Raw genomic sequence first — 12942 nt, 5'->3', positions numbered from 1 at the left:
GCCTTTCACCAAAAAGTGTTTGTGCTTGAAAGCAAGTGAGATCAACTTTTTATATCTGTGTTCTGACACAATTTGTTGCTGATTAGTTCAAGAGGATCAGAGATGGAGCTTTCCAAGCCAAAAGAATGTCACTTCCTGTTGTCAGTGGTGTATTTTAGCCTTTCTATGTGAAAGTTACAGCTTTCTGAAATTGTAACGGACGGACCGACGAACAGAAAGCATTTCTAAGTCCCCCACCTCTGTGACGGGGGAMAAAAAGCCACATCAATCAGCTGAGTCTTGATCCTCACCGAGTCTTTGGAGGTACTGCACTGTTCGCTCGTGACCTTTCAGTGGAGAGTTGGCCTTAGTAGATTGGTCCAGCAGCACCTGCAGAGCTGCAAGAGAGCAACCTGATGAGAGGGCTGAAGGAAGGCAAGTGAAGAGCCGATGTGAGCTTAGTCATTATGTACTCCATCGTTTCTTCAACAGAACTTGGGTGGTGAACAGGAAGTGTTTTAATTAGCAGATGGAGGCAGAAAGTCATTGCAGGTCAGGTAAAACCTGCAGTGTTCATAATAGAGACTATCCAAAGTGTCAAAACCAAAAACATCAGAAGCAGCAGGACTGTTTTATTTTAGAACAGGGTGTCCAATCCTGATCCTAGAGGGCCACTACRCTGCACATTTGAGAGGTTTCTCTGTTCCAACACACCTGATTTTAATGAATGCGTTTTTACAAAGCTTCTGCTGAATTTAAAGATGTAATTTAATCACTGAATTAGGTGTGCTGAAGCAGGGAAACAAGTCAAACATACAGGGTAGCGTACCTTGCGGACCAGGATTGGACACCCCCTGATCCTGAGTGATGAAGAAACGACCAAATCCAGGAGGCCTCGTCTGAAATAAACTGTGTTTTGTCACAGAGCTGACACACAAACCTAAAGATGCTGCTTTGCTACAAACACACAGCTGATGCTCACTGAAGCTGAAGAATATAGAATAACTTAATTTAAAATAGATTTTATATTTGGGTTAAAAGGCAATGAGGAGATGGATAACAAGACGGAGAAGATCTGGCATAAAGTGACACTTGAGTAGACAACCACACTTAAGAGAAACTGGAAACTTATTTCTTGTTGCTAAACAATGATGGTCATGTTGAGGCTTATAAAAAATTAATTCCTCATTTTTCAAATGATTGTCTCATCTGTCGTCATCCACATCRTTTCTTTTAACATCAGCTTAAAATAAACAAATGAGATGTTCACAAAATTTACTTGAAGCTACAAATAAAAGCATAGCTAATAAACAGGGACCACATTTTCTTCCCAATAGCAAAAGAAGCTGCTTTTAAATCTTGTTAAAAAACAGTATTAGTTTTAAATAACAACAACAACAACAACAATAATGTTTACACAGCATAATCATTCGTTACGATCTCATGTGTCACATTGTGACAAAGTCTACTAACAGCCCGTTGAGTCTTACCTTTCTGATGTAAGCCCTTCTTTTCATAGAGAATAATAAGCTCACTGTACTTGTGGGCCTTCTTCAGAACGTACTCGCTCTCCTCAACGTGGCAGTGGTTGTTCTCCAACCGAAGAAGAGGGGACACGAGGGCCACGTTGGTCTGAAAAACAGGAGGATAAAAGCAGCTGTCACAAAAGAACAGTGTGCATTTCAAAACATCTTTCTATWCATCGTCTAAGGTTTTAAATAATAAAACACAAGGCACTCTAATAGACCCTCTGTTTAACAGGCGCTTTATAATCTGCTGCAGATTCGTGGAAATCCAGAGCAAACATAAGAGAAAAATGTCACAACTCTTTGAATATCCCTGGTGGTGTGTTCAGGATTTGTGACTGGAGTTTTTCTGATTAGGCACTAAATGTTAAATAACCCACTGAAGTGAAATTACATGTTTTTAGATGTTCATACCAGCAAATGAAGAAGAATTTTTTAGAACCTCTTCGGTGTGGACACATAGCCCAAACAAGCTGTAGAAAAAAATAGGTTTTGCTTCTTCAACACTCCTCATTTCTATAAAAATAAAGTTTATATAGAAATTGTAAAGGAAACTGCTTTGTTGACAAGTTCATCTCAATCACTAAATCAGCAGCTTGTTGAAAGTATTAAGTAACTTAATCTCCCAGTCGTTTAGCCTGGTCTGTGGCTCTGATGATCTCATTCCTATCTTATCCATCCTTGTCACTACCAAGGAAAACTTTAAAAGTTTCTGTTCTGACACGTCCACTTCTGTCTCCTGTCGTTTTGTCAAGAGGGGTCATTTCTGTGGAATTTGCAGTTCTACAACAATTATTATTTCTTTTAGGTTTACAGATATTTTGTAAGTAACATGAAACATTAGGAACAGATATGGCTGCATTATGAAAATCAGAAAAATCTGTAGTTTACTAAGTTTTAAGTTCTCCCTCAAATATCTGACCATCATACTTTGTCAAACTAAACTAAGAACATTTTCAGATTCCTGTTTTTTACGCTACATTTTGATACCAGGGTCATCCTGATAACATCAGTGGTTCCTGAAAATTTTCTTGATTTGTCTTGCTAATTAGAAAGACCTCTGAAAAATTGGCCTGAATCCTRTTTTTAGYGTAYTTTAACWAGGATTTCTTGACATCATTYGAAAGAGGAAACYTCAARTCATATCAGGATATCAGGATTTCACAGCTGGTATTGAAAATTGCTTTGCTAGCATGCAGGTAATGTAGACACATTTTAGAACCGTTCTACTCAAAATCCTTAATACTCCTCAGAAAAGTGCTTCAAAATGTTATTTAGGATTATATTTTAGACATTACAATGTCTCATGGATAAGCTTTTTTCTGTTATTTTGACATCTAATTGTAGATAAATTTTCAACAATGAACTGTAGCCACCTATAACTCACTGCAGTACTTTGCAACTTAATCCTCTGTTCAGTTTGACAAGTCATATACACAGTTAAAATCAAAAACCTAGATTGTGATCGTACATGCAGGTAACATTTCAGCAGCGTGGTGTCAATGATCTGCAGGAGTTTCTTGCGACTTTTGATGGTGGGCGTTCCCTCCATGAGAGGAGACGTCGTTGAAGGGTCRGAGTCATTGAGCTGTTTCACAAGATGGCTGCGTTTCTGTGAGGACAAAGGAGAAAAGTTTGGGTTAATACTTAATTCTTATYCTAAATTTCTCTTTTGTTCSTACGAACATGTCACGTCAGATTCAACAAAWGCTTCTGTCTTCAGGAAAAGTGTGTAAATGAGCWGCGTAAACATGATGAATGCCAYCTGTTCTTATTCAGGTGCTCGTGCACGACGAGAGGAAATGAACATAATCACCACCCCAATAATGCCATAAAAGGCTACGCTTCCTTCCGTACATAACAGGAAGTGTTCATTCATGAAAACGGCAGCGAAAAGTACAAACAAGAACTCTACGAGCTCGGAGATTGAAGTTCTGCTCTCAGAGATCCAGAAAAAAAAATCTGTCTTTTTAGCAGCATCAACTGTGAAATTAAAGGAGCTGTTGAAGCCAAGGAATGAAGTGACGACTGCAGTTAATGTTAATGCCGTGTCTCCTGTGGGTTGCTACAGTTAATGACTGTACGACCACGGGTGACATAAATATCAATATATTCAATTAAATAACCACCTTCCATCCAGTACTCCAACTTATCTGCTGCTAGAAATAAGTATCCACTTTTCCCTGTCCTGCTTTGCACTGCAGGCACTTTTATCTCCACTGCTGACAGTCTGCCTGCAACCCCACCCCCGTGAGTGAAAGACAGATTTATGAGGGCCACAGGTAAACGTCTGAAGGGGTTGACATGATTCATTTAAATAAAGAAGAAAAGGTTTGATTATAAAATTATAAATCCAATTCAAACAGAACAGCCTCAACATAATTATGGAGTGCGATTTATTTTCAACTCAAAGTATCTTCAAACTAATGAAATATAAAAGTTATTAGTGAAGAAAATCAGTCTGGATAACAGCAGACTGACTGCTTGTMAAATATACGACAGGTCTGGACCACACGTGAATTTTGTTCCCATCTGAAAAACATCTTACAATACAAAAGAATTGGTGAATGCGACAAATTCTCCGAAAACACTCATACRCACAACTTAAGAACAAATTTATTTGTACGAACGATTCTCGCATGAGGCCCATTGATTTGCAAAACTTTACCTGAAGTTTACCAATAAAATGTTTAAACAGTTACCTTATTTTAATTTGTATTAGTTTGGAAAGCATGCAACCATTTTCAGATCTGTGGATTTTACTTGGCATTTCTGTGTTGAGTAACACACACACACACACACACACACACACACACACACACACACACACACACACACACACACACACCTGGGTAAGATAATCAATGAGAGCAAGATGAGCTCTCTCCAGCTCGGCCACCGATAAAGGAGGTAGAGGGTTGGGATACTGCAGCTGCTTGCGATAATCCGATGGGAGTAAGTCTGGGTAAAGTCCGATCACATGAGTGGGATCTGACAATCAAGAATGACAACTTGTTACTAAATGTTACTAAATAATATAAAAGGCTCTGAGACACAAGAGAGAGAAAGAGACTCAAAAATTCTAAAAACACATAAAAATAAAACACTCGAGATTTAAGTAGTAATTGTTCAAGTTTAACAATATATATTTTACCCAGATACAGTGTGACTCATTAGGCCAACCTGTTTACTTTGAACAAAGATATTAAGTGTAAACTGTAATGAGCAGAAGTCCTACCTGTTCCAAGTTTGGCAAACACCTGCATCGAATCATCAAATCGCTTCTGGCAAAACAGATTAAAGGCGTACAGATTCTGGATGTGGTGTATCTGCTGCTTCTTATCACCATCCGAATCATCCTTCATCTTCTGACGGGACACAAACAGAAAGCAAAAAGTTTGTCCTGCAACATTACAACCTGCCGGTTTTACTGCAGAAAAATGTTGCATTCCAAGAAGAATAATTCTTTAAATTCTTTTTAAATTTCTTTAAATAACTCAAGAACAAGAAAGATCACCCATGATGTAGAAAGAATCTGTGATTATGCTCACCGCCAGCTGAAGAGCCAGCTCAAACTGTTTGTCCTGAAGAAGCTGCCGGATCTGGCTGGCTATTGACACGGGCACCAGGCGCCACACGAAGTGGTTACTGGCTACATACAAAATATTGGGTCTGCAAGAAAAAAATATAAAAAAATAAAATAAAAACAAGTCCAAATTGAAGCGTAGCCCAACAACATATTAACATAAGAAATAAGAACAGGGTCAAATGATGAAAGCAAGAAATGATAATTGACATACAGTGGATAATGCTCTATTTTTGATGCTCTAACACCAGAGAACTGAATGCGTGATCTACAACCAGCAAGTTTATTCTCATGTAGGCCTGTCACGATAACAAATTTTGCTGGGCGATTAATTGTCTCACAAATTATTGCGATAAGCGATAATATTGCCTGGTGACCATTTTATAACTAATAATTATAAAAGCGTAATATGCAAGTGTAATAAATCAATAAACTTTAATTTTTAAAAGAATGTTTAACAAAGTGGACTCTCAGTCTCTAACAAAAAATGCACTTGAATAAAAAACAAAAACAAAGAACAACAAAATGTAAATTAAACACCGCACACAACTAAGACAGTAAATAAACAATATTAAAGAGCAGCATCTCTTTAGAGATTAAGCAAACTACACAGCCTGGTGAGGACCCACTGTTTCTTATGGGGACATAAGCCCAGTTCACATCCCATGTAAAGTGTAGGCTAGCTTTAGGGTCAAATGGTAATAGAAAATACTGGTAAATGAATGAAAGTCAATGCAAAGTCCCCATGAGGATAGAAGAACAAACATGTCTATGTGTGTGTGAGGAGGGGACAGTCAGTGAGGAGACAAGCAGAGCACTGCGGGGGAGGAAATCAGACAGTTCAGCGTTTTCCTCATGAGTTGTTGGGACAGCTACAGGTTTTTTTGGGTGTTTAGTTAAAACACAGATGGTGCGTTTTAAGTTTTCTGTTATTTTTGGGAGCTACAGGTAAAGTCTTGGCAAGTTTGTCGCGGGTCTGGGGGAGTTTCAGTCCCCACCTCTTCTCCTCCTCTCTCTCTCTGTGTCTCCTCGCAGCAAAATTCAGGCTCTGTAAGTGCTCAGACACTGCAGCAGCCACGTTCTGCTTTGAAACGTTTCTTTAGTTTGTTATTGCTACGAGCTCTCATGCTAAAGCGAGAGTTCGCTCCTCCCGACACTAAGAAAACAGGAGGGGAGGAGTCAGCTGAGCCCCTGTGTAGCAGAGATTAGAGATTCTACATAGAAGCGAACAGTTGAAGTTCTCTAAAAGTTTTATTTATTTGGTTCAAACAATGCAATTTGTACACCTGTGCTGTCGAATACCTGATTTTGTGTTACTGTAGCCAGCCAATCAGCATTCGCTGTACATTATCAGCAGCTACTATTCTTGTTGCTTTGATGCTCTCATCTCTGAGGTTTATGTCTTGTTTCTTATATCTACTTATACCGTCTCAGTCCTGTGACGTTTCGTGTCCTGCATTAAAATGGACTGCCTGTCTCACCCTGCTGAGGTGATGAAGCGAGGTCTCTGCAGCTCCACGCTCTGCACCAACAGCCTGGGCTCAAACGTCCGGATCTCCACGTACCTCGGAAGAACTGCTATGATGTAGGGAGGCTGATGCTCTGCGAACACAAGAAAGAACTGTTACAGAAAAATCGTTTCCTTCGGAGGAAGAAGTTCCAACAGTTAGTCAAATAACACAGAGCCTCCAAACAACAGGGGAGCTTGAACTCATCACTTCTGCGGACGAGGTTTCAGAGCAAACATGGAAGATTTGATAGGAAACACGGAAAATATTTCAACGTCACAGCTCAGAGAGAGAAAGGACAAAATGTTGAGAGGAAAATAGACAAAAACAAAAACAGGAAGCAGTAGGGCAATCATTTCCTGAATGTGTGATCAAATCTATGTAAGATAATGTAAATCAAAACTTATTGTTGAGAAAGATTCAATAATTGATCATTAAATAACTAAAGCCATGTCTCTATTGTTCAGTCTCACTCTATTTGGTTCAGGTCTGTTCTGCTCAAGCATGTGTGTTTGTCTCTATCAGTGTGTCCCTCACTCTGTGGGAGTGACTGTGGGCAGCACGCAGCTTCACCCACTGTGGTGAAAAAGGAAAAAATAAGCTGTTGTGGTTTTATTCTCTAGTAATCTGACTTCCTTTTTTTTCCAGCACTGTTTATAAGTGTGTGTGTGTGTGTAATCACAGGTGGCCAGTTGCTCAGAAACCACTTGGGTAACTTGCTTGCCGGACTGTATTGGGCCTGGCTGGTTGTGTTTACATTGTGCAGAGAGCCGCCTCCCTGTAGGCACCAATTTTAATTTTCTAGACAATGGATCATCTAGAGGGATTTCCATCTGTTATTAAAATCTTACTTAGAACAGAAGACACATTTTCATACTGGTAGCCTATAGAACATAAAAACTACTAGTGATAAAAAGGCAAATGCTGATTTTATTAAATGAAGGAGATAAATTTACCACAGCTAATTTAGTTGTAAGGTAATTTAGTTTTGGGGTTTTTTTCCACCTTGAAAATTTATCCCATATTATTAAGGTTAAAAAGCTTTTTTCCAGCCAAGTAGCCCACCTAAAAATAACTGGTATTCCACCAGCAAAAAGCAAGTTAGTAAGAGAAGTAGAGACTTCAAAAAGTCCATCATTAATTTTGTCAAACAGGCTGGCTTGAATACTAAGACACTAATAGATTTTGAGTGCCATTATCTGATTGTAGGCACAAACAATATAATTAGGCCACTAGGACCATAAATTGTCTAAATGCCACCCTGTTACAGAAACAAAACAAAAAATAGTGGCTGGTAAAAGGTTTGAGTGGCCGGTACAAAACCTTTTCTACCAGCCACTCTGGCTGGTGGGGAAATTTTTTTAATTTCCAGACCTGCTCAAGATACAGGTAAATGTCTGTAGGGGTTGACATGTATGCTCTCAAGAGGAAGAGAGAGAAGATGTCTGCTGATGTCAAAATAGTAAAGGTGTTACTACCCACTTAGAACCAGTGCTGAGGTAGTTCTGAAAGAACAGCTGAAACCAGAAATGGATTTGACTTATGCTGAACCGAGGAGAACCGCATACAGACAAACCCATGGAGTGGGGGCTTAAATACACTGCATGGTATTGAAATGTGACACATCTGCACCCGTGATTTGTAACTTTTATCATTTCAAAACGTAAAACTAAAGCACGGCATGTCATAATTTTCCCTTCTCTTGACCACCATGAATAACGTTTCGATTAAACATCTTTATCATAAAGTCATCAGATGGCTGAGGGAAGAGTTTTCTGTTCTGGTGCGTCATTTTGATTTTTTTTTATATCAAATCTAAGTAAATATCAGAGCCCCGTTTCAGAAAGCAGGATAAGTAGAAATCCTGATTAAGTTCTGGTGTAACTATGTGCACATCCTGGGTTTTGGGTTTCAGAAAGCCAGATAGCAGTTGTCCTGAGTTAACTTACCTTGGCAACTTACTCTGTGAACAAACCCTGCTCCATAGCAGGATTACTGAACAAATCCTGAGTTTGTCTTCCTTTTTCACTGAGAGCTGCAGGAGGACAGAGTCAGGACATAGTGTATCCTTTTCTAAAGGAGCCTGTAGATGTTAGAGTTGATTCTCCACAGAAATTTATGTCGGGAGAGTTAGACGTCTTTCTGGATGAATCTACTCAAGCATTTTTAGATGTTTTTAATTGCTCAAGTTTCAATCTTTTCCTTCAAGTCCAGCTTGTAGCTGTTTCACAGGAAGATTTAGGGACATAAATATGATCAAATTTCATTTACATTTCTACTTTCTAATGAAGTTATGATCAAAGGTTTAAATTCTTACAGAAGTATATATATTTATTTTAATTGTATTTAGAGTTTATTCAGTTTTAATAAAATAAAATGCTGAAAATAAAAAAAAATTACAGAAGAAAGCTGAGCTCCAGAGGGAGCTGGAGCCTCTTCAACCGATTGTCCATCACAGCTCTTTTTCTGATTTCCAATGAAAAGTAAAATAAACTTATATGAAATATTCGCAGAGAGAAGATGGAGAAATGCACATTATTTTTCGTGGGACACGCAATAATTTTGTGTGTTGAAGCTAGTGAATTAAGTGATTTATTTGTTAAAGGTTGAACATAAGAGCTTATACCTGGACCTAACTGAACTCAGGGGTAACTTGACTCAGAATTAAGTTACCCAATTGATATCAGCTGTTTTGAAACTGAAAATCCTGAGTATCACAGAGCGGGTTAGGTTGATTGAGACCATTTGCGTCAACCCAAGGTTTGTTAAGCCTGCTTTCTGAAACGGGGCCCAGGAGATAACAGAGAAACAACACACTGGGTTGTTCCAAAAGTGACCTCAGAAAAGAAAGACACGGCTGAAGTATTGGTTGAGAACTAGAGAAAAAAAAAACACTGTTGTGTATTTTTCTTACCCATAGTAATAGGAATATCTGTCCAGTTCAGGGCACATTTCTGGGTGCAAGTTCCTTCTTCATTAAGTACCACAGTCAGGTCATCCTGCCCAACAGCAACCTTCCCATCAGCCAGTGGGGCGACCAGAGGTTCTAACTGTTTCCCAGTGGGGAACAGCTCTTTAATGCTGCCACGACCGTCCATCTAATTGTCCAGATAAAATGTCCAGAGGTTAATAAACATTTAGGCATATCCTAGATGCCTTAATATGAATATGTTTACACAAACAAAAGCACTACAAACAGGAAAAAAAACAAGCACTTTTAACTGCACACTGACAAGTTTAAAACAAATATTTGTGTGTTTGTTTTTTACCCGGATGAGGTAATAGTCTCGTTTGAAACCAACACATATGGAATTTTCACACCAAGCCATGGACTTGGGAATATCAGGCACGCCCAAGTCGCCCTGAGAGACAAGAATAAAACAGTGAGTCGGCCTTAATATATTAAGTGGTTAGGAAAAATAAAAATAAACTTAAATCACACTGTAATGGCTCACATGTTCAGTGTGATTTAATTTTACCTGCAGCTCATGGAACTCTCTGTCCTTCCAGTAATACAGCTGGAGCTTCTTTTTCACCGCCACACACATTCTGAGCCTCTCCTCTCCTGAGTCGTTTTGCTGAAAACCATAGACAAATGCACAGTTTTACGTATAAATTAGCTTTAAAATGTGTATTAAATCACTGTAAAGCAAAAATTGTGAATAGTGGCATTTGTTTTGGTTACACAGGAAGGCTGTAACTGACCTTTAAGTCACATGCAAAGAGCGTGGCTCCTTTGGCTTTAGACACCACAGTGATTTGCTGAAAGGTCAGTAGGTCATGGACGTGGATGTTATTCTCTGGAAAAAATGAAGGAAATTCCTGTATGAATGTCTAAACAACAAACACATATGCCGTCTATGTGTGTCGGCGTAAAAACTGATTTTAAAGGTGTTTATCTCTGTTAAGCTGTACAAGATCAAAAAGAATGTGGACGGTTACTCCAAAGTCAGGAATGAACCTTAAATTAATGCAGCATTTCAGGCAGATAAAAATATGTTGATAAAAACTTACCCAGAAGACTGACAAGAATTTTGTACTGGGAGACAACGTAAAGCTAAAGAAAGCAAGAAACAAAATGAAATCAGTCTGTGTGAATCCAGAACATCAGTTAACAGTATAAACAAGGATTAAATGCTAAATCAATGTACATGTTTAAGAGAATGATAAAGCCTAGATTGTTAAAAAAAAATGAAACAGTATAATCTGTATCCATATAATTTGTTGTTTTAGAAAGATTTGATGTTTTTGTTTGTTTAACTGAAGATTATTATTGTTTGAAGTTAGATCTGAGGAAAAAGGGGCAGATGTTATAAGATTTTTTTCTTCTCTCTGCCGCCTTTCATTTCATTTGTACTCTTTTTTATTGTGCATAGAATTACTTTTGTTTTTTTAAGAGATGATTAAAGTTTGAAAAATAAAATAAAATGAATTCAAAAAATAAAAATACAGTTTTTGACTGAAATTGTTTTTTCTACACCTAAAGATATTACAAGAGCCCCACCCCCAACACACATCTGGGAGCCTTATTGTAAGTTTCAGTTCCCAAAGTGTGCAGTTTACTAAAGCTCACTGCCAATTTACATTAACGTACAAAATTAAATAGTTGTGTCTTCTACTTTACTGTATACTTTAAATTTAGGTTGCCCAATTACGAGTTAAAAATGTACCTAATATGTTAAATTTGAAACAGAACATCAGAAGTCTGCCTCATACATGCCAACATTTGCTGGGACTGATTACCCTTATTTAGTTTATTATTTACACCCTGAGCACACACGAGGACTGCAAAATATATGAAAAATTTATTGTCATCGCAATAACAGCCTGTGCAATTAACTACAATAAATGGTTGGCTCAAAAGTTTGCATTTATGCATTTTGTCACTCAGACGAAAGCTTGAAGTATTTCACCAATCAAATGGAGCCCTTCATGTATTTGGTCAACTGGATAGATCCTCATATTGTTTTTAATTCATGCTGGAACGGAAACGTTTTTTTTGCCCTGAATTCAGAGCAGAAAGACATTAATACTACATACTTATGTATTTGTTTATCACAAGTCATATTGTCATCACAATAATAAGCATTGTTATCACACATCGCAGGTTTTCCTGATATCGTGCAGCCCTACTGAGCACCATAAGTTAGTCTTGACTGCATCATACGATATTTCCATCATAAAATATCCTCACCACAATAAAACACCTCGTGTACTAATAAAGCAGGTGACCCTGAGACCCCCATCTAGGATGACAATCTGGACTGTTAACCTGTGGGCAGGGAAAACTGAGGTGTTGACAATGAAAATGGAGAAGTTGTTGGTTTTTGCAAGAGTGGATTTGGCGCTGATGAAAAGAAGCTGTTTTGTCACTATTCAGTTTAAGGAAGTTGCTGGAGAACCAAGATCTGACATCATGTACACAGTTTGTTGGATCGCAATCCGTTATTTACTCGTGAAATGGTGCTGCCTTCCTCAGATGATGCGATGCAGTGTGTGTTTTTGGACAGAAAACTCTGAAGTCTGGTCTCATTTGTCTCTGTGAGCTGTGCACAGCAGGTGGTTGTGTAGCTGGTGGTTAGTCAGTTTAATGTTGCTGCCTGTGAAATGCTGTTGTAGATATCATTTGAAGGAAAATAAGGTGGTCGTGTTGGGAGGATGGGACCCTGTGCTGTTCTCCCTCCGATTCTGACACACATATTTTGTTTGGTTTGTAAGAGATTTGAGTTAGTACAGGAGTAAAATAACTATTGCTGCACTACAGAGATAAAAACAAGACTGTTAAAGGGATCCCTGATTAGTTGTAACATTACACTTTATTTTACAAACGTATTTTAACTGTAAAATAAAGACTGTAAAAATACTGTAGGCTATTTAGTTTTGTAAATTTTTTAAAATATATTTCAACACGGACGGAGCCATTTTATTTACACATAAAGCATTCTGTGTAAATGATGACGTGGATAGGTCCTCGGTGCGAGGCTGCTAGTGAGCTATATCCACCCTGAAGGTTAATCTTGGACAATATCTGATGATTGTCTCTTTTAAATGAAACCAGAGAGCGTTGACAGAGAGGAGAAGGTAGAAATGACTCAATCTGTAACTGAAAATATGGATGGAGGACAACAGAGCTGCTTCATGGAAGAAGAACCTCAGCTTAGCCAGTTAGCCTTTGTGCTAGCGCCGATTCTATATTGCATTGGCTGTGTCCAAAACCACAGGCCGGGTCCTCCGGAGGACCCAGACTCCCCGGTCGCAGTGGGCCGGGTCCTTGGTAGACCAGGAAGACCGGAAAAAAAGAGGCTGTGAATTTGGACGGTCTATCCTCCCCTCCTTACCCCGG

At 38.6% G+C, this 12942-nt stretch overlaps 1 protein-coding gene across 2 annotated transcripts in view; it reads right to left on the bottom strand.

The window, feature by feature from the left end:
• vps39 (VPS39 subunit of HOPS complex) overlaps positions 1–12942 on the bottom strand; it is a 27286-nt gene that overhangs the window by 11353 nt on the left and 2991 nt on the right. The window contains exons 4-15 of one of the 2 annotated variants that reach the window (XM_014018054.1): positions 10614–10656; positions 10305–10399; positions 10079–10177; positions 9869–9961; positions 9514–9697; positions 6573–6693; positions 5057–5177; positions 4744–4870; positions 4354–4496; positions 2977–3117; positions 1470–1611; positions 291–377 (exon numbers count right to left, since the gene is read on the bottom strand). In XM_014018054.1, the coding sequence (XP_013873508.1) occupies positions 291–377; positions 1470–1611; positions 2977–3117; positions 4354–4496; positions 4744–4870; positions 5057–5177; positions 6573–6693; positions 9514–9697; positions 9869–9961; positions 10079–10177; positions 10305–10399; positions 10614–10656 (1396 nt within the window). Of the gene's footprint in view, positions 1–290; positions 378–1469; positions 1612–2976; positions 3118–4353; positions 4497–4743; positions 4874–5056; positions 5178–6572; positions 6694–9513; positions 9698–9868; positions 9962–10078; positions 10178–10304; positions 10400–10613; positions 10657–12942 lie in introns of both variants that reach the window. The other variant, XM_014018053.1, reaches the window with a different exon arrangement.

This window comes from Austrofundulus limnaeus, unplaced genomic scaffold (genome assembly GCF_001266775.1).
Source record: "Austrofundulus limnaeus strain Quisiro unplaced genomic scaffold, Austrofundulus_limnaeus-1.0 Scaffold181, whole genome shotgun sequence".
Classification (NCBI taxonomy): Eukaryota; Metazoa; Chordata; class Actinopteri; order Cyprinodontiformes; family Rivulidae; genus Austrofundulus; species Austrofundulus limnaeus.
The sequence above is the reverse complement of the archived record's forward strand: the minus strand, read 5'-3'. Positions and strand labels throughout refer to the sequence as shown.